Source organism: Schistocerca nitens, chromosome 1 (genome assembly GCF_023898315.1).
Source record: "Schistocerca nitens isolate TAMUIC-IGC-003100 chromosome 1, iqSchNite1.1, whole genome shotgun sequence".
NCBI classification, from domain to species: Eukaryota; Metazoa; Arthropoda; class Insecta; order Orthoptera; family Acrididae; genus Schistocerca; species Schistocerca nitens.
In genome coordinates, this window is record NC_064614.1 from 249,283,298 (window position 1) to 249,309,983 (window position 26,686).

Below are 26,686 nucleotides of genomic sequence, written 5' to 3' on the forward strand. Positions count from 1 at the left end.
ACTTTGTTTACTCTAAAATAGTGACACAGACAAAGATTTTACAGATATGAAACTTACATGGAACCTTACAGGAAGAAGACTTAAAAGATTATCGCAGGAAAGACAAAATAAGAACATCTATGGAAGTTACATCACTATGGTACGGCGGTAAGTTTGTACGTGGTCTGCAGATTTCGAATGGGTTTACAATGGGAATTCAAACTGACCTGTCCAAAAGCATAACACGTACTGTAAAAGTTGTTTTTAGGAAGTCTTATCAATTTTTATTCGACATCAGAAATAAACTTGGTTAAAGCCTTGAAGAGATGAACGCAAGGGTATTTCGCTTCTTTGCGACAAGTGTCACAGCTCAAACGTCGCTCATTTTTGTGACTGGAAAAGAAGGGATAATTAGCGGTATTTTTTTTTGGTTTAGTACTGCTCTTTACAGTATTTATCTTGAATTACGCTGCTGTCGGACTGCGAAATGACGTCTTAGCACGCCAAAGTGTGTGTCCCGAAAAATGTATTTGGAGCGATTATTTCCGTGATGCCGAAACAGAAACGTTTTAGACTTGTTGCCTTAAACTTCGTTCACTACTTCCTGAAAACTTTTTCCGTAACGTTACGAAAAGTGTCGTAATGATCACTTGATGTGTGCAGGGAACATTCAGCTAATAGTTATTAGTAAAAATCGCTTTATTTTCGCCTCCTTTATCACAAAGCAAACAATTTCTTGTAATGAAATAAAACGACCTGCTTACGTGTCGCTGGCATAGGCGAGAGTGAGACTTTCAACAACCATACCGAAAGAGGTGGCACTGCTATTGGCACATTGCACTCGCCATTCTGGGTGAAGGTTCAGATCCTCGTCTCGCCATCCAGATTTAAGTTTTCCTTGAATGCCCTACATAGCTCGAGGCAAAAGCTGGGATATTTGCTCTCAAAAAGATACGGCCGATTTCCTTACCCACTTTTTCACAATACGAGTTTGTGTTCCGTCTCTAATGACAGCGCTGTACTCTATGACAGTCTGATATCACATACACTCCTGGAAATTGAAATAAGAACACCGTGAATTCATTGTCCCAGGAAGGGGAAACTTTATTGACACATTCCTGGGGTCAGATACATCACATGATCACACTGACAGAACCACAGGCACATAGACACAGGCAACAGAGCATGCACAATGTCGGCACTAGTACAGTGTATATCCACCTTTCGCAGCAATGCAGGCTGCTATTCTCCCATGGAGACGATCGTAGAGATGCTGGATGTAGTCCTGTGGAACGGCTTGCCATGCCATTTCCACCTGGCGCCTCAGTTGGACCAGCGTTCGTGCTGGACGTGCAGACCGCGTGAGACGACGCTTCATCCAGTCCCAAACATGCTCAATGGGGGACAGATCCGGAGATCTTGCTGGCTAGGGTAGTTGACTTACACCTTCTAGAGCACGTTGGGTGGCACGGGATACATGCGGACGTGCATTGTCCTGTTGGAACAGCAAGTTCCCTTGCCGGTCTAGGAATGGTAGAACGATGGGTTCGATGACGGTTTGGATGTACCGTGCACTATTCAGTGTCCCCTCGACGATCACCAGTGGTGTACGGCCAGTGTAGGAGATCGCTCCCCTCGTATGCAGTCCTGATTGTGGCGCTCACCTGCACGGCGCCAAACACGCATACGACCATCATTGGCACCAAGGCAGAAGCGACTCTCATCGCTGAAGACGACACGTCTCCATTCGTCCCTCCATTCACGCCTGTCGCGACACCACTGGAGGCGGGCTGCACGATGTTGGGGCGTGAGCGGAAGACGGCCTAACGGTGTGCGGGACCGTAGCCCAGCTTCATGGAGACGGTTGCGAATGGTCCTCGCCGATACCCCAGGGGCAACAGTGTCCCTAATTTGCTGGGAAGTGGCGGTGCGGTCCCCTACGGCACTGCGTAGGATCCTACGGTCTTGGCGTGCATCCGTGTGTCGCTGCGGTCCGGTCCCAGGTCGACGGGCACGTGCACCTTCCGCCGACCACTGGCGACAACATCGATGTACTGTGGAGACCTCACGCCCCACGTGTTGAGCAATTCGGCGGTACGTCCACCCGGCCTCCCGCATGCCCACTATACGCCCTCGCTCTAAGTCCGTCAACTGCACATACGGTTCACGTCCACGCTGTCGCGGCATGCTACCAGTGTTAAAGACTGCGATGGAGCTCCGTATGCCACGGCAAACTGGCTGACACTGACGGCGGCGGTGCACAAATGCTGCGCAGCTAGCGCCATTCGACGGCCAACACCGCGGTTCCTGGTGTGTCCGCTGTGCCGTGCGTGTGATCATTGCTTGTACAGCCCTCTCGCAGTGTCCGGAGCAAGTATGGTGGGTCTGACACACCGGTGTCAATGTGTTCTTTTTTCCATTTCCAGGAGTGTATGTTTAAATTATTAAGAGTATATCTATCTAAATATCTTTAATTCCTGATCAACGTAACAGATGTAAGCCTAACAAACCCACAGATGACAAAACCAAAACTTCCATCTCCTACTGTCACTCCTTTCATCTTCTGTCTCCGAATCTCAACCTAAATTGTTATTTACCTATAATTTTGCCATTGTTGGCAACATAATTATTGAACTTAATGTTTCTATCATGTCACTTGCTTACATCAATGAACACAAAGTTTAAGCTACATACACTTGACAGAAAGTATTTTTTACAATTCAAACTATTTAATCTGACACATCTATTCATTTAGTCATCTCCATAAAACTTTGAGGCTTACTCTGAAACAGTGGTTTCGTTTTGTTGTGAGTTCTTTGTAATTTGAAATAGTGTTTCTGTTTTTGTTATATATGCTTTATATCTGTCAGTTTCTAGACACCACCATTGTTTACAAAGTGTGATAGTTTGTACGCGATATTTTACGACAGAGAAAGGAGCCTCCGGCAACTGGAGGTATCCAATTTATTTATTAGTACATTTACGTTTACGTTCAGATTTGCAAATACCTCCACAGAGCCATGTTCTGAGATAGTGTTTAGTTTGCCTACTAGACAGTACCATAGGCTACCCAAATGTGGTAGTCGAACACACATGACACATTAATGCAAATAAATCTACACGATAATAAACGTTCGAACCTTGAAACGCGTTGAAGAAATAAATAGTACATGAAATGTATTTGCAATTGCAAATATGAACCATCAATGGCCGTATATTAGAATAATTATAACGAAAATCTGTCCCGGACTGCGACAAAAACCGAGATTTCCCGGTTTACTCGAGCGGTCGCCTTTACTCCTTCGGCTATCCGTATACGAATCACGGCCAGACCAAACTTGCACATGTGGTACGTGTGTCACAACGTGCACCCGTACGCCGTGTATATTCCCGTCCAGGAAAGACATGTTAACTGATAGTCGAGGGCCTGGTATTGGTGAATAAATACGAAATAGCAGTGTCTGTGTTATTAAGTAGTACGATGTAATGGCCGGCCGTTGTGGCCGAGCGGTTCTAGGCGCTTCAGTCCGGAACCGCGCTGCTGCTACGGTCGCAGGTTCGAATCCTGCCTCGGACATGGATGTGTGTGATGTGCTTAGGTTAGTTAGGTTTAAGTAGTTCTAAGTCTAGGGATTGATGACCTCAGATGTTAAGTCCCATAGTAGTTAGAGCCATTTGAACCATTTTAACGATGCAATGTTCCTTCAGACATGTATGTATTTACAGCCGATAGTGATTCATATTCGCAGTTAATACTTTTTTTTTATTTATTGACGGCTGTAGTCGTTCAGTGCCTGATCCTTCGGACGTGAATGCGAACTTGCTGTTTCATTCAATATAAATAATAGTCACCGTAGAGCCTAACCTAAAGTGTTCACGAAAAGAGGAGCTGTAGGAAGACGTCAACATTACAAAAGAAATAATAAATAGGGAGCGATTCTTGTGAAAGATAGAGACACAAAGTAACGGATATAGGGAAACAGGCACGTGAGACAAATGATGGAGAAATTAATAATCAAGTTTCGGAGAGAGGCAGACAAATGTGTACAGTCTGTACTATTCAGCGACTGTTTGATTGTTAAAAAGTGAATGTCGCAGGGGACAGTGTAACACAGGGGTACAGAAAAAAACCGCAAAATTATTCAGCAGGCAGGGAAGAACCTGCTTAAGGGACTGAGAGCACTTCTAGACCCAACTAAGGAAAAATATCCACCTCATCCGTAATACACAGACCAATATGTATCTATTATATGAGATAGTATTTATCAGTTAGCATGGTGTATTAATACGATCAGTTTTGTGCTACTGACTGCTCTTTCTTTTTGTGTCTTGGTTTCATCACCAGATGAATCAATTTTGTAAGAAGCTACAAAGACCAAACACCAACAAAATAAAATAAAAAAGGAAAGAGATACAGACCGTACACACAGGACAGGAGAAGCAACTGTACGCTGTCGCAGGTGTACGACACAGAAAGTTCTCCGCTTCCACTGAACTGTTTTGCTCGATCTCACAAGGCTTTCCGCATTCGTAATGTCATTTTGACGTCACACACACTATCGACAACTGCAGTAATTACTATCGACTTTGTCACAGGGAAGAATATGAATGTCATTGCCCCTCATTTCATTCGCAGCATTTAAGCTATCCTCTTAGGTTCCTGCCTAACCACACACACTTGGAAATCACATATTTCTTTCATTCTTCATTCTTTAATAGGTCGGAAATGCAAATAGCATCCAATATTGAAGATCGTACTTGTATTATAAGCATAATAAGAAAGTGCAAAATGTGTTAAAACGCTAAGATGAAAAAAATGTTAACATGTAGCGTCATACGAACCTACATGCTTCAAGTACGTAAACCACGACGTTATCCATGAGGCTGGCGCTTGACTATGTGATTTTAATCTCCTGTCTTGGTTATTACAGTGTTTCTTGAAGGCTATGCATTATTAACTGACATGTAGTAATAATGGTGACATGTTCTTGATAAACTTTCAACGCGCCGTTGCTTCTCAACTGTATAATGCAAGTTATAAAATGAAACATCCAGATATGCAGAAATGAATAAGGCGCCTGCTGGACCGATAGTCGAGATTGCATGTGACGTCAGAATTACGTCACGTTTGGAAAAAGTCTTATGAGATGAGTACTGCCCTGATGTTTAGCAGTGCTCGGGGTTCTTATTGATGGAAAACAGACGGAAATAGAGTATCCGATCGCCGCAGCATTAGCTGCGCACGTGTGTTCCAGAACGCATCAGGAAGGCAGGCCGCGCGTGCGTGGCTGGGCGCCAGAGTGCAGCGGACGGGACTATAAATATTTGAGGCGCCTCGCGTTATCTTTGGCTGGCTGGCGGGTGGAGGTCCTCCGCTCACACAGGCTGTTTCCACCTCGCCGCCCGACCGGTTACAAAGTGTCTCCTGCTGTCAGGGCGGGAACTTCCGCATGATGCCCCTTCCATAATCCAGCGCCAGTAGCCATCTGTTCATATTAAAGCTACACTAAAACTACCGCATAATCTGAATCAAGATATTTATCGATAGTAACGACGAAGTTTGTTAAATGATCGCAGCGTAACGAGTCGTCTACATTCGGTACGTCGCATTGTCGTTAAACTACTCTTCCGACCTTGTATTCCACGGAGCAGGGCACTTCAATCATCCCAAGCCTACAAGGATTCTTCAAACGTTGGAAACACCCGTACTTTCAGCCGAAAACGGAGCTGTGACTCGGGGAATAAGATCACAGATGTAAAAAGAATGTTGGAGAGCTTACCGCAGTTAATTGGTTGGTATAAACTGGAGGATCATTTGATGGAGCGTTGTCGCGGCCAGTTAAATATCTCTGCCTTGATGCTTACAAGGGAGTTACCGCAAGTTGAAATCACAATTGCAACAAAGTTTTGGTTTGCAGATTTGCCACCGACAGTTACACTGCACAATCACGAGCATGTTCAGTCACAGAGTTCACAAAATGGGTTGTTGGTAACTCTTGGCAAAAGATTCAAAAATGTTCAAAAGTGTGTGAAATCTTATGGGACTTAACTGCTAAAGTCATCAGTCCCTAAGCTTACACACTACTTAACCTAAATTATCCTAAGGACAAACACACACACCCATGCCCGAGGGAGGACTCGAACCTCCGCCGGGACCAACCGCACAGTCCATGACTGCAGCGCCTAGACCGCTCGGCTAAACCCGCGCGGCTCAAAAGATTACGAGGGTGAACATGACAACAGAATATCAAGCGCCGGAAATAGAGTTGCTGATCACAGTAGTAGCCCTGTGTGAAGCAGTCTTCAGTCACAATGCGTTCAGGCTGTGTTTGAAACCTCTCTGATCTGAAGTCATCTTATCCAGCTACAGTCCAGGAGTACCGAACAAAGTCTGCGAAGACTGGAGAACAGAGCTGATTGTGTACACACCAGCAACGAAATACAATCGCTCGACGTTGGTGTGAACTGGTAGTCGTTAAGAATACTGTTATCTTCAACCCGCTTCAGCACCGCCTTGTCGGAATAAAAGCACATAAAGTGACTGACTGTAAGGTGTGCACCCAGGTCGGATGGTCTTGACTGGATACACCATATTTTCCGTCGGATAACTTCGATAAGAGTTCCGTCAGATATGTCCCAGCGAATCAATCGGAAGAAGAGACTCCTTCGCTGCATATGGGAATTATACATCTTGAAGGAATTGCATCAGCATTTGTTTCGTAATTAGGTCTTACTTCGAGGAAGCTTGAATCAGATTTTGCGGTACACCATGTGTTGCACTAGTTGCACTCCAAACTGACCTCTGGGTTCCTGGTAAATTACCAGAATCTCTGGAAACACGTACCCACTTGCCGACGTAACGGCTTGGATGGTGTAAGAATGAGTTGTTGCATGTTTACTCCACACCGAACTTCTTGCACATTTCTGTCCCTTGAAATGCAGAGTCCGCGAAGAGTGAAGTTCTCTCCGTATACTAATTTGATCGGTATTATAAATCTGTATACTTCCATGGTGTTCATTAAGAACATTGTCTCCTTACGAATTCGTGACATCTTTCATTCACGTCACCACGAGTATTCCAGGCTTTAATGGTTATACAGTTTGTTGTGCCCCGTGAGCCAAGATGTTGTCTCTGCTTGAATCTTGCAACCTATCCATGGCCGGCCGCTGTGGCCGAGCGGTTCTAGGCCTTTCAGTCCGGAACAGCGCTGCTGCTACGATAGCAGGTTCGAATCCTGTCTCGGGCATGGATGTGTGTGATGTCCTTAGTTTAGTTAGGTTTAAGTAGTTCTAAGTCTAGAGGACTGATGACCTCAGAAGTTAAGTCCCACAGTGCTCAGAGCCATTTTGAATGTAATTATCTCCTTTGCCTTTTCAAAAGATATCACAATACTTCTTTCTCTTCAGTGGTCTTGGAAGATAAGCAGACGACTGGCTTCCATCACTCATAACAAGTCTTCGTCAGTGTTTCACAATCAGACAAGTCCTTCTGCGTGCTCTTAAATATAGGCTATTGTACTTTCGTGATCTGTGTTATTACCATTGGTTGCCACTGTTCCATCTAAGAATCACGTTGACTATGAAGGCAGCTGCATTTCTCTCTCTTACTGTAATTTCTGTGGATCTTCTTTTGTGTTTGTAATTGCTAACAATCATGCTCATATTTACAGGTTTTATTATCACACGATTACGTTGACAGTGAGAGTAACGTGACGCGTTACGAAATCAGTAACATCAGAAAGCGACGGATTAACTGCCGAGGTTGACACAACACGGACGAGGGCCACTATAATACTGGTTTCCTTGCTCTTACGTGTAATGTCTGTCTGGTTCCCCTAGATGTCGCATCGGACACTTCGTCAGATGACCTTCACTACGCCGCAGCGTGTGTCGACCGTATCAGACAATGCAAATCTCTACCTTAGGTGGAGGAACAGTGTTACGATGACTACAGTTACTAAAGTCACGACATCATGTTAGGAAGGATCACTGCGAGCGGAATATCGCATCTTCGTAGCTTACAGCGTAATTGGCGATGTCGCTTAGTTCATACAGTTTCGTAATCATCGCCTCAAGCGTTTATGCAAACCATAATTCAACTGCAATAGCTATCGCAACTTGCGCTAACTCCCGTGTTAGTAAAAGCGCCAGGATTTTACTTTCAAATATTCCCTTTACGATGAGGAAATAATAATAAAAAATAAACAGCCACCAATCTTTATACACCGCGGTTTTTATACAAAGACATATGCAGCCTAAACAAATCACTTCATCTTTTGCAACTTGGCGTAGATAGGAAAATACGCCAGTTCTGAATTTATTGACCTTCTTTGTTCACCAAGAGCCGGCCGAAGTGGCCGTGCGGTTCTAGGCGCTGCAGTCTGGAACCGCGAGACCGCTACGGTCGCAGGTTCGAATCCTGTCTCGGGCATGGATGTGTGTGATGTCCTTAGGTTAGTTAGGTTTAACTAGTTCTAAGTTCTAGGGGACTAATGACCTTAGAAGTTGAGTCCCATAGTGCTCAGAGCCATTTGAACCATTTTGTTCACCAAGAAATATATGATGAGAAACGCAGTCAAGTGGTGTGGTGTGCCATGTACCACGTGTTATCTTTCAGGCAGTGTACTTTCTCACTGTAATGTTGTCTCAAGGAACAGTATAAATTACATGTTCATACGGTCACAAGTATTCTTTCATATTGGCGTGAGCCGTTATTGATGCAGTGGTGCGGAACGGTTTGCGTCGCTGGCTTGGGTCTCCAGTTCAAACACAATCACCCGAAATTATTTGTTATTTAGTATTTATCATTTCTGAGTGGTTCTCGAAGTTTCTTATGTTTATAATGTTTGTATACTCTCTAATAATCCATATTCGTGTAGCACCACCCTCTCTCTGTCCAGAAATTCAGTTTAGTAAGTGATGTAAATGGCAGAGAGGTGGCGTGCACTTAAGCCCAACAGTGCCCTCTTTTGTTCGACCGGGTAGGTCAGTGCCACCCAACGCTCAGTCGGTGCGCAGCCGTCATACGAAGTGCAAACGTGTAATCGAGTGCACCATGCCTCGCAGACATCGCAGGGTGGAATAATCGGCACATACGTTCGAACGGTCCAGAATAACTGGTCTCCATGACATTGCAGCTAGTACAGGGCACGCTGCTAAAACACTGAGGCGTATGTGGAATCAGTGGAGCAAAGAGGGCTGTACAGAGCGCCACAGCGACCACAGAATGAAATGATCGCCATCTTGTCGGCTTGGCCGTAACGGACAAAACAACTTTATCCACAGTGGCCCGGATGTGGACATGTCGCCGCCTTCTGCGGGTTCAACTTTCGACACGCGTGCCATTGCGTTGGCTTCCATTGAAGGACCCGATAACACTGCAGACTGCACTGTGGACGTGAACGCAGACACTGGCGTGCGGAGCAGCAAAATGCAATGTTTGCGGACGAGTCCCGCTTCAACTTGTACTACAGTAATGGCCGCATACGGAGTGCACATGCTGCAGTGGTGATCGCACACGGCCGCTGTGGCCTAGTGGTTCTAGGCGCTTCAGTCCGGAACCGCGCAACTTCTATGGTCGCAGGTTCGAATCCTTCCTCGGGAATGGATATGTGTGATGTCCTTAGGTGTAAGTAGTTCTAAGTCTAGGGGGCTGATAACCTCAGATGTTAAGGCCCATAGTGCTCAGAGCCATTTGAACCATTTTTTGGTGCTCGCAGGCTGTATTGTTCAGCGGCATAAAAGCTGGTGGTACCAGACGCCCCGCATTTCCCGGGACGTCCCCCATTTTCGGCATAATTTTAAATTACCCGCCGCGACAGGCTCCGTCCCGTATTTCAGCCTTGTTCGGTTATTACTGCGGCATCTTTCGCGCTACAACTGGCAAGTACCTAATATCTATACAAGTACAGCAAGAAGATACGGCTAGCTCGGTTAACAATCTATCATAGTGCCGGGCGGGCTGATATTGAGATTCCTACCCTCTCGCCCGACGCCGCGCGTCTCTAACAAGGGAACCTCCCCATCGCACCCCCCTCATAATTAGTTATAAGTTGGTACAGTGGATAGGCCTTGAAAAACTGAACACAGATCAATCGAGAAAACAAGAAGAAGTTGTGTGGAACTATGAAAAAATAAGCAAAATATACAAACTGAGTAGTCCATGTGTAAGATAGGTAACATCCAGATCGGTGTAAACACATGAGTGCCGTGGTCCCGTGGTTAGCGTGTGCGGCTGCGAAATGCTAGGTCCTTGGTTCAAGTCTTCCCTCGGAAGAAAATTTTAATTTTTTTATTTTCAGACAATTATTAAAGTTCAGGCACTCACATATAATCAACTTCGCTCTCCAAAATTCCAGGACATATTCAGATTTGCTTGGACATATGCAGGATTTGACGGTCTACACACGGAAAAATTTGAAAACGTTAAAAACATATGTTTTGACAGAGCACAGACAAAAGTGTGCGACTGTGAAACTGTTGCATTCATTTGTTGCAGTTTATGTGACAAACTCTTATGTTTTCACACTTTTTTGGGAGTGATTATCACATTCACAAGAAAACCTAAATTGGGCAAGGTAGAAGAATCTTTTTACCCATTCACCAAGTGTACAAGTTAGGTGGGTCGACAACATATTCCTGTCATGTGACGCACATCCCGTCACCAGTGTCGTATAGAATATATCAGACGTGTTTTCCTGTGGAGGAATCGGTTGACCTATGACCTTGCAATCAAATGTTTTCGGTTTCCATTGGACAGGCACGTCCTTTCGGCTACTAATCGCACGGTTTTGCGGTGCGGTCGCAAAACACAGACACTTAACTTGTTACACTGAACAGAGACGTCAATGAACGAACGGACAGATAATAACTTTGCAAAAATAAAGAAAGTAAACTTTTCACTCTAGGGAGGATTTGAACCACGAACCTCTCGTTGCGCAGTTGCTCACGCTAACCACGGAGCCACGGCGCTCCTGATCTTAGACTCTCCTAGATGTTGCCCGTCTTGCGCATGGACTACTCAGTTTGTATATTTTGCTTATTTTTTTCATAGTTCCACATAACTTCTTCCTGTTTTCTCGGTTGATCTGTGTTCAGTTTTTCAAGGCCTATCCACTGTGCCAACTTATAACTAAATCTGAGGGGGGTGCGATGGGGAGGTTCCCTTGTAAGTGCCCCTGTCTGTTTTACATTCTTCTATTTGCTTACTATACATTTCATTTTCTTTCTACAATTTTGTGTTTACATTTTCATTCGTTTTCTGTCACGTTTAAATGCTATGTCACCGCGTATTAACAGTAATGGAACGATTTTTTTATTCCGTTCTTGACTGTCATTCTACTTTAAAAATTCGATCATTTGAGAGAACTGCTGAGTGTTGAACGTGCAACGCTTGTGAGTCATTTCTAAAACTGCAGAAAAAATTAGTAATTTAAGTGACAATGACACAGATAATTCGTCTGGAAGTGGTGGAAGCCTTACTAAATATAATCCGAACTGGTAAAATAGTTATTCCTGGTTAAGACAAGTAAAAGAAAAGTCGTACAAGTCGTACAAGACGTACTGTCGCCTGTGCAATAAAGATATCTCGTTTGCTCATGGAGGCGTTGCTGATGTAAAACAACTTGCATCTATTAAATATCACTTGACTTTTGTCCGGGCCCGGTAGCTGAGTGGTCAGCGCGACAGATTGTCAATCCTAAGGGCCCAGGTTCGACCCGGCTGTGTCGGAGATTTTCTCCGCCCAGGGACTGGGTGTTGTGTTGTCCTAATCATCATCATCATTTCATCCCCATCGACCCGCAAGTCTCCGAAGTGGCGTCAAATCGAAAGACTTGCACCTGGCGAACGATCTACCCGACGAGAGGCCCTAGTCACAAGACATTTACATTTTAGTACGGAGCAGCACAGCAACGTCCTGCAGTCAGAGCCGCTAGACATCGTGGAATGGAATGTAGGAGCTCCTGAATATGCTGCAGGGGAATACTCTGCACACGCGGTTTGGAAGCGCGTCCACAAAGCATCAACTGTGACTGCAGGAACAAGTTGCCAACCGATCATAACCTAGATATACTCGATGGTTGATACGTCAGGCGAAGGACAAGCCAGGGAAGCAGAGGCAACCGTCGTTCTTCGTAGAAGGCTAGTGCGTTCCTCTCCACATTCGTCCGGGCGTTGTCCTGCTGAAATATGGCATGTGGAACGGTCTGTTCAAATGTGTGTGAGATATTATGGGACTTAACCGCTAAGGTCATCAGTCCCTAAGCTTACACACTACTTAACCTAAATTATCCTAAGGAAAAACACACACACCCATGCCCGAGGGAGGACTCGAACCTCCGCCGGGACCAGCCGCACAGTCCATGACTGCAGTGCCGAGACCGCTCGGCTAATCCCTCGCGGCTGGAACGGTCTGAAAGAGTGGCAGTGCCTTGGTATGAAAAATCTCCCTGATGCAATGATAGCTGTTCAAATTACCCTCAAGACGTAGGAGACGGCGACGCGTGTTTAGGCAGTGGAGCCCAAACCATCACACTTTGCGTTTGTCAGTTTTGCCAAGTACTGCCAATTTTTTTTTTTTTTTTTTTACCCTGTAAGAGACAAATATTCGTTTGGACAAAAAAACGGAGTTTCATTTTGTCCTCGGGTCAAATGAAAAAATTATTTTTGTCACTTATTGGTCTTTATTACATTTTAAAGAATAATGTATAAGTTTGAATATGCTTTGTTTGGTTTTACATATTTAAAAAACCAATGCAGTTATATTAATAGCAGAAAATGGTCATTAATACAATTTTTATCAAATTCGGGGTACATTTATTTCCTACATCAGTCCATTTTAATGCCATCTGTGAAGAAACCCTTTCTGCGACGTAGATGGAATTAGGGAACTTAAAGATGAACGATAAGACGTGAAAAATTTTATGGATTTCATTCTTGGAAAACCATTCCATGATTTTCTTCCATTTCTCAATCGCTCCCTTATTTCTGTCGTCAAAACAGTATGCCGTGTCTATGCTTCTTTTAATTATTTGAAATTCTCCGTTTAAAAAGTTCATGTTCAATTGATCGACCCTTGAAAGTTCCGCAGCTTTTTGAAAATGGTCGTAATTTATTGGTGATTTTAAGTCAAAAAACAGAATCCTGGAAAGGATGTTGTTTTCTGGAACTGTAATAAGCTGATAACTGCCTACTAGAGATACCAAACGATAATGAACTGATGCGACCAAGCTATTTGAACTCGCTGTTTGCGTCTCTCTTATGCTCTAATAGGAGTATGTCATATGTGGCTGTATAGCAACTAAAAACAGAAGTCGAGGAACAATTGTACTGTTGACTTTTATTTTACGAGTTTTCAGTATCATTTGACCTCGTTATTTAATATTGCATGGCACGGAATGCCATGAACTTCTACATTACAAAATATCATAAGCGTTATGTTGTATTTAAATCTGAGAATATATCGGTGCTTTCTGTCACCATTGAACCAAAGGAAGAAAGGAGGCCTGGCGGAATCAGATCATTCATCATTCGTTGTGTCTATGTCTCACGATCAATTGAAGGCTCAAATGGCTCTCAGCACTATGGGTCTTAACTTCTGTGGTCATCAGTCGATCAATTGAAGGCAAAGAGCATAAACATCGGTGAACTGTTGAGCAAACCACGCAAGCACTGTGGCAGCTTAGCGACGAAGATTAACTAGAAACATAGGTTTATTGGTATTCAGTTACATCCAGCAAGTTTCACATAGTTCCTCAATAAAGAAGCCATGAGGCCTGGTACTATCACACATTACCGGAGATGGTAGGTACATAGTGTTATAGAAACAATTCTGAAACACCACCTTCAGATACATAAACAGTTCTGAAGAGCTCTCTTTGCGTTTTTATTGAACCAGTGTAGATAATGGAAGCTTTCCACGTACGGAATGCACTTTAGTCGACGAGCCAAACGCATTGAGATCGGCGCAAAAGCAAGGTAATGCTTGAGATCGTTAGTGGGAGGTGCTAGAATGGCTTAAGTCGAATTGCCGTTCCAGAAAAGTCACTGTTTGAACGTGTAACGAAAGTTCTGTGGTGATTCTTCTCAACACGCTTTCTATGTTTCCAAAATGATCACAATTCAGATATTACTGATTGATGTAGAATTCACTCTTAACCTCATACAGCCGTAATTTTTATAATCTCAACGGTCTGTGCCTCATTCTGTAAGCGAGTATCGTTTCCGGGCGTGTGTTCATGGCGGTGTTGCTGTCTTACTAGGCCGTTGTGTAACTACGGCTGGAAACAGGACAGTGCGACCTTTATCTGCTGTCGGCCTCACGTGGTGTCGCGTTACCATTGACTCACACAGTGCGCCATTTCGCCATCCACCAGTACGTAGCGGTCGCGCGGTTCCAGACTGAAGCACCTAGAACCGCTCGGCCACCGCAGCCAGCAATAAACAACAATTTTACCAGCTGTGAGTGGAATTCTTCCTGTATGTAAGAGGTGCATCTCCCGAACAACTAAACCGCTAGTTACCAGCAACAACAAAAACTAACTGATTAGTTTTAATTTAAGGTAGGTTTTAGGTTAATTAGTTTTAACTTGACGCATGTTTTAGGCTACTGTGCATTGCTCGCAGCATTTACTGCGAAGGGACTTCAAAAAGTGAGTTACACATCACTATGCAAGGCCAAGAAACTTCTATTGAATGCTGCACTTCACATCAAAGTTACACAGATACAGGGTGTTTCAAAAATGACCGGTATATTTGAAACGGCAATAAAAACTAAACGAGCAGCGATAGAAATACACCGTTTGTTGCAATATGCTTGGGACAACAGTACATTTTCAGGCGGACAAACTTTCGAAATTACAGTAGTTACAATTTTCAACAACAGATGGCGCTGCAAGTGATGTGAAAGATATAGAAGACAACGCAGTCCGTGGGTGCGCCATTCTGTACGTCGTCTTTCTGCTGTAAGCGTGTGCTGTTCACAACGTGCAAGTGTGCTGTAGACAACATGGTTTATTCCTTAGAACAGAGGATTTTTCTGGTGTTGGAATTCCACCGCCTAGAACACAGTGTTGTTGCAACAAGACGAAGTTTTCAACGGAGGTTTAATGTAACCAAAGGACCGAAAAGCGATACAATAAAGGATCTGTTTGAAAAATTTCAACGGACTGGGAACGTGACGGATGAACGTGCTGGAAAGGTAGGGCGACCGCGTACGGCAACCACAGAGGGCAACGCGCAGCTAGTGCAGCAGGTGATCCAACAGCGGCCTCGGATTTCCGTTCGCCGTGTTGCAGCTGCGGCAAATGACGCCAACGTCCACGTATCGTCTCATGCGCCAGAGTTTACACCTCTATCCATACAAAATTCAAACGCGGCAACCCCTCAGCGCCGCTACCATTGCTGCACGAGAGACATTCGCTAACGATATAGTGCACAGGATTGATGACGGCGATATGCATGTGGGCAGCATTTGGTTTACTGACGAAGCTTATTTTTACCTGGACGGCTTCGTCAATAAACAGAACTGGCGCATATGGGGAACCGAAAAGCCCCATGTTGCAGTCCCATCGTCCCTGCATCCTCAAAAAGTACTGGTCTGGGCCGCCATTTCTTCCAAAGGAATCATTGGCCCATTTTTCAGATCCGAAACGATTACTGCATCACGCTATCTGGACATTCTTCGTGAATTTGTGGCGGTAGAAACTGCCTTAGACGACACTGCGAACACCTCGTGGTTTATGCAAGATGGTGCCCGGCCACATCGCACGGCCGACGTCTTTAATTTCCTGCATGAATATTTCGTTGATCGTGTGATTGCTTTTGGCTATCCGAAACATACAGGAGGCGGCGTGGATTGGCCTCCCTATTCGCCAGACATGAACCCCTGTGACTTCTTTCTGTGGGGACACTTGAAAGACCAGGTGTACCGTCAGAATCCAGAAACAATTGAACAGCTGAAGCAGTACATCTCATCTGCATGTGAAGCCATTCCGCCAGACACGTTGTCAAAGGTTTCGGGTAATTTCATTCAGAGACTACGCCATATTATTGCTACGCATGGTGGATATGTGGAAAATATCGTACTATGGAGTTTCCCAGACCGCAGCGCCATCTGTTGTTGAAAATTGTAACTACTGTAATTTCGAAAGTTTGTCCGCCTGAAAATGTACTGTTGTCCCAAGCATATTGCAACAAACGGTGTATTTCTATCGCTGCTCGTTTAGTTTTTATTGCCGTTTCAAATATACCGGTCATTTTTAAACACCCTGTACATGCCGCTGTTTTTCATTATCGTAACCATGTTTTTGCAAACTACAATAGGAACCTTATGCCAATTTTTCAATTCATCGACGATAGACATCCACTCCTTGCTCATGCAGTTATTCGAGTACATCTGTGTGAAACTCCTCAGCCTGTTTCCCCCAGATCGTCTTCCAGTTTGCCGAAAACATTCAAATCGCACATATGAACTGTATGGCCAATGTTTCTAAAAAGCCCATAGAAAGCATGAACGCGAAGCTTGCGTCGTGCGCGACTTGTCGGATGTTGCATTGTGGTAGAGAACAACAGAGCCTTTGCTTAATACTCCACGTCTCCTGCTCTATTGCGTTGTGCAGCGTGCCAGTGTTGCACAGTACGTATGGGCATTAATGGTAAATGACCTTTGCCATAAACTCTGTGTACACGACTCTTTCACAGTGGAAGGAAACTGTGACCACGACCTTCCCTGGTGATGGCGCAACTTTGCGTTTCTTCCGCTGAGGTGAAATTGTGTGCGTCCATTCCATAGACACGGGTATGAAGTAACAGGCCCACGTCTTCTTGCCTGTAATGATGCGGTTTAGGAAACGATCAACCAAGTCCCAAGACGCCATAAGCCTTGCGCCTTGGCTCCGGTCTCGTAAAGTGACATAGGGCCGGGAGAGCGGTATGCTGGCCACATTGCCCTCCATATCCGCATCCAGTGACGCCTGTGATCTGAGGATGACACGGCGGACGGTCGGTACTGCTGCGCCTTCCTGGCCCGTTCGGGCAGAGATAGAGAGAGTTTGTGTTCAGGTGACAGTGACAATGATCGCGGAACCCAGCGTGAGCACAATTTCCGAACCTGCAGACAATCCCGGACGATGTAATGAACGCTGTCAATTGAGATGCGCATGTGTTAAATAATGTCGGCGATAGTTATTATGCGAATTCTGCGAATCAGTTCCTAGATTGCCTCGATATTATCGTCTATGGTCGATGTCGATGGCTTTCCTTCGCCAGCACCACCAAATTCTGTGAGGTCTTGATCAAATTTCTTACAGCATTTCACCACCGATGGATGCGACATTGAATTTGGTCCATATATCGTCAGAATGTCAGGGTGAATCTGGATGTAATTTAGACGTTTTGCTCGCAAGAATCGAACTGTCCTACGACTTTTCACTCGCACACTGTGACGCACATGTTATCCATACTGTAGCGGAAACGTCTCTGCAGGAAACCCGGGCCATGTCCTCACTTCTGACAAGGCGCAGCTTTTATTGTGAAATGGTCTTAGCGCGGTACGACATTGTTTACGTACTCTCTCAAATCCCTATCTAGAAACAACAGTCGGTGCATGCAATCGAAGAACTTTTTCGTTGGCATCGCTTCTATCAATTTAAATAGAAAAGTTATGTGAAATCGTCTGTTTCAGAAGAGCAAGTGCACCTTCGTTTGAATAATGTCAGGTTATAGTTCAGGTCATGGCACTTGTATCATTTCAAGCAAATGAACGATGCTCGCAAGACACTGTGGGTCAATATGTTATATTGTGAAAACAGTATCACCGAAAATATAGCCCCTGATTTAAGGCTTAATAGACAACAGTTGTACAGCTTAATAGGAGGGATAGGACACAGCTCACACAATCTAGGGTCACTCTCTAGTGGCTTTTTATAGTCTGTAGATACTTTAGTTTTTGCTGTTACTATTGTTTAACCGAATCGTGTGGAGTAAAAACCTACATTAAAACAATACATTCGTGTTGTGGAGGATCGGGTTCAAGTCTGTTACACATCACATTTAGTTTTTCGTAGAATCCCTTATCACTGCTGCGAATGGTTAACAGTCGACGACTAATTCGCTCATAATTCGTTTCTATTCTGCTCTCTATCTACAGGGTGTCCCAAGAAACACCGACAAGCTTTAGCGTCAGGTTCCTTATCACAAAAACAACAAAAATGTCTAGTAAACATAGGCCCTAAAATGGATACCTTAAGCCCTATGAGCAGTTGCTCAGTAGAAGAGATGTTCGCACTAGTAAAGATGAAAAAGTGCTAATAGCTCTTAAGGTATGCATTTTAGAGCCTATGTTTATTAGATTTTTTTTTCCTTTGGTGTAAGGAACCTGATCCTAAAGCGCTTGTCGGCTTTTTTACACCCTGGTTTTAAATATTTTTGCCTTTTTCAAAAAGTCCAAATAAATGCTACCTTTCTGTTTCATGAAGTCACGAACCGGACTGGCATGTTCGGAAATAATACGTTCGAAATTTCATAAGCAGTCTTGCACTGATCATGGCTGACTGTTTTATTATCCTCCACGTCCCCATCCCTTCCTAAGTAAGATTCTGGTTTGAGTGTCGTAGTACTTGGACTTGGCTTGCGTTCTTCGAGGCAACATTAAACGGAAGCACAGCGACAGAATGTTCATTATTAATTCAGAAAGGGGTACCAAATGCGATATATTGCGTAAGCCAGTGGAGGTAGTCTTCCTGTTGCTGAAGTTACATCGTTCCTTCCTTATTCATCACACTCGCGTTTCAGTCCTTCTGCAGGGAGCTCATTAATGATTCTCCTAGCATTTTCAAGTGGCTCCACAATTCATCTAACAAAAAAACTTACACATCCGTGGAACACTGGGGGGTTCTGTTGTGTTTCTTAGGGACTGATCAAAAGGCCCTTTTTTATTTGGAGTTCACCTTCTAACATAATATGCTATGTTCTGTCAGGCAAATGTTTGGAGTCACACACATTCGTCAAAAAAAGCACACTGGGGCGATGTGTTAGTCTGTTTCGGTGCAGCATACACACATTTGGTACTTTTTAAATCTGTCAAATGAAAATGTGGTTCACTGTATTCATACAAGATTTAAGGTCTTAATTTGGTATTTTCTGCTTGAGACGTGTTGTACGAGGCATGTTTTTTAAGTAAGTACCGTTTTGAAATTAAAAAAAGACGTGCTAAGATATCTCAATAATTTTATCTTTACATGAAAGCCTGTACCTTAATCTACGCACTGATGCCATTACAGTCTGATTCTTCCTTGTTTACGTTGTGTACTGAGTGTTTAAGATGCCTCCGATAATCGTGAGTCCCGCCGACTGTGAAGCTATTATAGCATCTCTTAGTGCTAAAGGCCTAGAAGCGACCGATATTCATCGTGAGATCTGTGCAGTTTACAGAGAAAACAATATGAGTGATGGAATGGTAAGAAAGTGGGTGAGATCATTTAAAGATGGCCGCACAAATGTGCATGATGAACAACGGAGTGGGCGTCCTTCAGACGTTAATGAAAGTTTGGTGCAGGAAGCGGACAATAAGGTGAGAGAAAAAAGACGCTTTACGATTTCCTCCTTGTTGGATGACGTTCCTAATGTTTCTCGTAGTGTTTGGTATGGCATTGTGACCGAGCACTTGAATTACCGAAAACTGTGCGCACGTTTGGTACCGAAAATGTTGACGGATGTGCACAAAACCAAACGTTTAGACAGTGCATTGACTTTGCTTGACCGGTACCGACGGTGATGATTTCTTAAGCCAAATTGTTACGGGCGATGAAACATGGGTGGCCTACGCCACACCAGAATCAAAGCAACAGTCCATGGAAGTTGAGCAAGGGCATCGTTTTGCTGCAAGACAATGCCCGTCCGCATGTGGCGAATCAGATCAAAGATCTCATCACATCTTTTCGATGGGAAACTCTAGATCATCCTCCGTACAGCCCCGATCTTGCGTCCAGTGACTACCATCTGTTTGTGCACTTTAAGAAACACCTGGGCGGTCAGCGGCTTCAAGACGATGACGAAGTCAAAACAGTGGTGATGCAGTGGTTAACAAGTCAGGCGGCAGACTTCTATGAGGAGGGTATTCAAAAACTGGCACAACGTTATGACAAGTGCCTCAATATTGACAGAAATTATGTAGAAAAGTTGATTAAGGTACAGGCTTTCGTGTAAAAATAATTTTTTTGAGATATCTTAGCACTTCTTTTTTTTTAATTTCAAAACGGTACTTACTTGAAAAACACGCCTCTAATTAGGGAGTGGAAAGGAACCCTGTGGTATTCACTGTGGAATACGTGAGATGTCACAGTAAATTCGCAATACGTGGGAGCCAGACTGTGGTAATCCGAGGAGAAAGACTGACCTCGGAGCATCTCCTATTCAGTGTCTGGCATTGCGGAAGATGGGAAGTACCCGGCGGGGGAGATCACGCTGGCGGGGAGGTATCATTGATCCCGCGTCGGGGTGTGTTGTGGGTCGCTGAGGACTTGTGCGCGTGCGCAGTAAGAGTCGGTCAGTGTTATCTGCTCCGAGCTGGGACGCCGCACGGCAGTTCGTCGCGTCGCGGGAGCCAGGGCGCACACTTCGCCGTCGCAGCACACCCCGCTACAACACAAAACACGTGTGCCGACTGTTCTGCTCTCCAGTGACAGCCGCCACCAGACATGACGTGAGTAACACAGCGTCCGCACTCGCCGGCCCAGTCGCGCGCATGCTCGATACACTGTCGTTTGCTGCCAAAACAGAGCTACACATTACAAAAACAGTGAATATAGCGATGTGCGTCTCAGAGGTAAAAATAGACGGGCTAGAAGAAAATTATAACTGCAGTGATCGGCTTAAGCTCTTGTAAAAGTATGGAAGCTCAAGTGTGAACGGTTAGCCGAACTTCTTCGTGCTGCTACTCTCTTTTACAGCGAATTAAAATGATTCAGACGGTAAACACTCGCATCGTCTGGATTGGGTAAGGGCTTCAGTTTCTCAATGCAGAAGGATGAATAGTGTAAAAGTATGTTTTTTACATCGGTCAGCCAGCCGGAGTGGCCGAGCGGTTCTAGGCGCTTCAGTCTGGAACCGCGAGACCGCTATGGTCGCAGGTTTGAATCCTACCTCGGGCACGGATGTGTGTGATGTCCTTAGGTTAGTTAGATTCAAGTAGTTCTAAGTTCTAGGGGACTGATGACCTCAGATGTTAAGTCCCATAGTGCTCAGAGCCATACATCGATCAGCAGTGATAGTCTGTTTATGAAATTGTGCCAGTCAGATTCACCAGAGGCGAATTTTAAAGAGGTCTCGGAGGCAACTATGTTCTGGGATGCAACGGGCCAGTTACTGACTGAATTTATGCAATTGGGAATATCATTCACCAAGATCAGAACAGACGAGGTAGAAGACAGAGACATTGCACTCCCATATATTGCTTCCTGCAGTGTCCAAACGCGTCACACCTAGTTCTCGTCCTCCTATCTCTCTCTCTCTCTCTTTCTCTCTCTCTATTTCTCTCTCTCTATCTCTCTCTCTCTCTCTTTTGTGTGTGTGTGTGTGTGTGTGTGTGTGTGTGTGTGTGTGTGTGTGTGTGTGTGTGTTTGTTTGTTTGTTTGTTTGTTTGTTTTATATACCCTGCTAATATGGCTCTGAGCACTATGGGACTTAACTTCTGAGGTCATCAGTCGCCTAGAACTTAGAATTAATTAAACCTAACTAACCTAAGGACATCACACACATACATGCTCGAGGCAGGATTCGAACCTGCGACCGAAGTGGTTACGCGGTTCCAGACTGAAGCGTCCAGAACGGCACGGCCACACCGGCCGGCTGCCCTGCTAATAAATTAATTCATTGCATCTTTTGCGTTCTTTCCTAGTCAACTTTACCTCTCTTCGTAGACGCACCTAGTGCCACCTTCCACATACACTGAAGCGCGAAAGAAACTGGTATACCCAAAGATATGTAAACAGAGATATGTAAACAGCCAAAATACGTTGTTGCGGTCGGTAACGCCTACATTAGACGAAAACTGTCTGGCGCAGTTGTTAGATCGGTTACTGCTGCTATAATGGCAGATTATCAAGATTTAAGGGGCTCCGGAACGCCCTATACTTGCAATGTTAAAATAACGCTTATAAATTACATCTTTCCTCACAAAGTATTTGAGGTACGTAGTTGAACTTTTTACAGATTATTTATTGGAATATAGGCTACAACTTAACACAGGGATTTTACAAAATTTTAGTTCAGTTATTAAAGATGATTTTTTTTCAATTGTAATGAAAATTCACAACATTTTTTTTGCAATTTTTTATTTATATATTCAAAAATATACAGTTTTTTTGGAAAAAGTCTGTGTTAAATTATGCAGAAGGTACTGTGTAACATTTACTGAAAGTTTGAAACAAATATGTTTGGAAGATTCTTAGAAAACATGTAATTAGTATGAGAAAATAAAAGTTTAGGGAATCGAGCGACAAAGATTGGATTAACTTTTTAGTGCATTCCAGGTCCATAGGATGGATTATCTTCATCCTCTGTAAACTCCTCCTCCAGCTTCCTCTTGTTCCTCCTCCTGTTTACTCTTGCTTGTATTTCTAGACTCTTTACAGCCCTGTCTGCAGCACGAAGGCGTTCCTTGTCTAAAGCAAGCATCGCTCGTACCATATTAGAACCTATCTTCATTCCCATATTTCTAAATACCTTGCACCTTACAATGTTGCCATCATTGAAAGTCGCAACAGCATCATACACACCAAAGTGAAGTGTTTCTATTCCAACAAATACAGTCTTGGGGATTCTCGACCATATAACACTATTTACACTTTCATTGGGGTTTTGAGTTTTTCCGTGAATACACTTTTTCAACAGTTCAGGTGCTGCTAAGTCTCTGAAAATAGGTTTTATCACCTCCATTATTGCATGAGGCAGACTATGCTTATGAGTGTACACTTCACCAGTTAGCAATCCTTTGTTATATTTACACCAACTGTCTTCTTCTTTGGGACACAAGCTATGTTGGGGATTTTCATCGTCTTTATTGTTTACAGTAATAACACATACCTTTGACTTTCCAACATTTCTCCTTTTCTTAAAAGCCTTCAGAGGATTTCTAATAACTTTACTTTTACTCATTATTATACTTCAACAAAACAGAGACTCAAGAAACAGAATTAATTACGAATATTTTCGAGATAACGACAGAGTAAATAAACATGAAACAATCGACAATCACACCAGCGATATATATTGAACCATCACAGGTTAGCCACAACACATACTTTATCTCACATCACTAAAATGTACCTGATGAACACGGACGTTAATAATAACACCATTTGACAGCAGTTTAACAGCGCCACAGTGGGTCACGCCCATGTAGAACACATTTCAAAAAAAATTTAAAAATAGTTGTAGTCTTCGGAATTGAATAAATTATATATCTATTAAAAGGTAACAGTCTGCAGATTCAGAAAACGCAAAAAAGTAAAAATTGAACTTTTCATGATTTTGAGCCTTTCCGGAGCCCCTTAAGTGAGTTTGAACGTGGTGTTATAGTCGGCGCACGAACGATGGAACACAGCATCTCCGAGGTAGCGATAAAGTGGGGATTTTCCCGTACGACCATTTCACGAGTGCACCGTGAATATCAGGAATCCGGTAAAAACATTAAATTTCCGACATCGCTGCAACCGAAAAAAGATCCTGCAAGAATGGGAACCACGACGACTGAAAATCGTTCAACTTGGCAGAAGTGCAACCCTTCCGCAAATTGCATGACACAAATCTTTACGCCTCGCCTGGGCCCGTCAACACCGACATTGGTGTTGGTTCAAATGGCTCTGAGCACTATGGGACTCAACTGCTGAGGTCATTAGTCCCCTAGAACTTAGAACTAGTTAAACCTAACTAACCTAAGGACATCACACACATCCATGCCCGAGGCAGGATTCGAACCTGCGACCGTAGCGGTCGCGCGGTTCCAGACTGAAGCGTCTAGAACCGCTCGGCCACACCGGCCGGCTCAGCACAGAAGAAGAAGGTCAATGGCCGGTTAGCCTTAACTATATGAAGATGGTATCTGTCTTTTCGGATATGTCCCAAAGTACAGATACCATCTTCATATACTTCAGACATTAGTCGAGTCCATGCCACGTCGTGCTGCGGCACTTCTGCGTGCTTGCGGTGGCCCTACGCGATATTAGGCATTTTACCAGTTTATTTTGGCTCTTTAGTGTAGCAATAACGTGGTGTTTGCAATTCCTTTGCGGTAGTAAAATGATACTGTGCAGTGACAATTCTCTCGACGCATACAAGCCCATCCATTTTTAACGTAATTCTATGGTTTTTCTCTGCAGATAAAGGCTTAACGGTTATTTGTCGTTGTACATGAGTAAAAATCAAATCAATTGTTGTTGTCGGTATACCTTGAAAACCAGCGGTTCACTTCGTGAGCTCTACGTCATAAACGTCATACTGATTCATTGATTGTGTACCCATCCTGGTCTTTTGTGATTCTCAGAATAACTGTAGGAAATTGAGAGTAGTGTGCCATAAGATTTTTGGCGACCTGTAGAGCAGATGAAAGAATGTACACAGAGAAGGTGATGAAAGAGCTAAAATAAAATAGCTATGTATGTGTACTGTCTAGGAAGCCTGAAAACTAGGTTCGCTAGACAAACAATCAAATAGTCGTATTAATGAGTTTTATTACAATAAGAAAATTACAGTACTTAATTTTGGCAATTACACAGATTAGTCGCAAGCGAAGGGTGACGTAAGAAATAATTCAATCTTCTTCAGTACAGACAATCCGAAGTCGGTGCTACATAGAGATTACAGGTGAAGTGATCTAGGGTTGACGCTGCTATCGAAGTCCTTAATCTTGAAGCTGCTGTTGAACTGGGCCGTCACCAGTCGGTTGCAGCGCTTATGTCCTCTTCACATAGAGGCCGCTGCCGTCACGTTGTCGTTCTTGAGGGAGGTCTGGTCACCGTGCGATTGGCTGACTTCTTCTCAGTCTTCCCTTCTCTCTCGTTCCCGACTGGCGTGCCGGCGGTTGACTTTACGCCGTAACAAGATGGACTATTTGGAGGTAAAGGTGTTACATTAGAAATGTGTATGATGGTTTTTGGACGACAATGCCTTGATGAAACTTAAAACACAGTAATATCAGACTGACACATCTAAGCCGTCATTATAGTTACCGATAGCATCGGCAGGGGACAAATCCATGGTCACACATGGCGAATATCACAAGAAGAGAAAAAAAGAGTTGCTCAGCTAGCGTTAAGCAACTCTCCGTTCATAGTAGATACAAGACGTCTGCCAGTTTTTGTATTCTTGAAGCAAGCTGGCAGTCAGTGCTGTACACTTCACTTGTCGGAGGGAACACAGTTTATACCTCCTTTCTCTGTCTTGGACGTGAACAAAATTGTGTTCTGAGAGGGGGAACAGTCGGCCTTGTTTAACAATACGCAGGTATTCGAGTACATGTATTAAAAATACTTGTCAGAGAACCTTTCGATTCACACCTTCAGCAGCTGGTTACGTGCACCTTTCTGGGTTGCCGACCCTCCTACTAGTTCCTTGAAAGTTTCCGATGTTGCCTTCCGACGGCAGTCTGTACTGACTTTCGTTTGCTGATTTTGGCTGGGGTGTTTTTCGGCAGACATCCCATATCTTTTCATATTTTGTACTTTCAATAATCCCTGAAAGTTTGTCCATCAACAAAGAAGTACTCTATGTACATAACTCAGGCGACTGAAAAAATTATTTTGTCTTAGTCCATTTCCCTGATACGGCTTACCTGCACAAAACGTTTCGTTCTTTGTCAATCATTCTCGCGTTTTTAGCAGTTTATCACTGAATTTCTTGCATCTTATCATTACAGGGCACTTAACTAGTTTTTTCCTGTCGAATAATTTCAAAAACACTAACTAGCTAATTCGCTATTGCGGTTCAAGTGACTAGTGTATACAGCGACATTAGCACAATATGTTATATGTTTTAATTGTGTGGTATTTTATTTTTGACATGTTGATGTTGTCTGACACTTTAATTACAATTTGACGCAACATGACTATGTGACTTAGTGTTGTAAAAAGGATATACATCTGGTAATGTTAAAAGATCTCGTATCTTTTCATATTTTGTACTTATAACAATCCCTTAAAGTTTGTCCATAAACAAGGAAGTACTCTACGCACATAACGTCAGGCGACTGAGGAAAAATATATACGCTGTCGTCATCAGATCTTTTAACATTACTAGATGTATATCCTTTTTACAACACTAAGTCACACAGTCATATTGCGTCAAATTGTAATTAAAGTGTCAGGCAACACAAAGTACGGCACGATTTACAAAACGGGAAACTTCAAATACCTCGGTGAAACACTACAAATGAGTGGACATAACAGAGACTTAAACGAAGAAAGAAAAACTAAACTGGACAAGGGAAACAAAGTAGTATGGAATCATTACAACAAGAAGTCTATCTCACAAAAAGCCAAATTACGCCACTACGAGACGGTGGCGCTCCCCGAGACACTATACGCAGCAGAGACCACACTAATCCTAGGGCATACACGTATCAGACAACTAGAAAAAGTAGAACGGAAAATACTTAGGAAAATATTTGGCGCAATTAACAACAATGGAATATGGATCAAGAAACCTACAGAGG

The 26,686-nt window shown here is 43.7% G+C and overlaps 1 protein-coding gene across 2 annotated transcripts in view; it reads left to right on the forward strand.

Annotated features, from left to right (window-relative positions):
• Nucleotides 1-26,686, forward strand: part of LOC126247077 (epidermal retinol dehydrogenase 2-like) — a 380,879-nt gene that overhangs the window by 198,649 nt on the left and 155,544 nt on the right. Inside the window, exon 1 of one of the 2 annotated variants that reach the window (XM_049948446.1) lies at nucleotides 20,527-20,680. The exons of the other annotated variant lie outside the window; for it this stretch is intronic. Coding sequence (XP_049804403.1) covers nucleotides 20,676-20,680 — 5 coding nt within the window. The 5' untranslated portion in view covers nucleotides 20,527-20,675. Of the gene's footprint in view, nucleotides 1-20,526; nucleotides 20,681-26,686 lie in introns of those variants that run through there. 2 annotated transcript variants of the gene reach the window in all.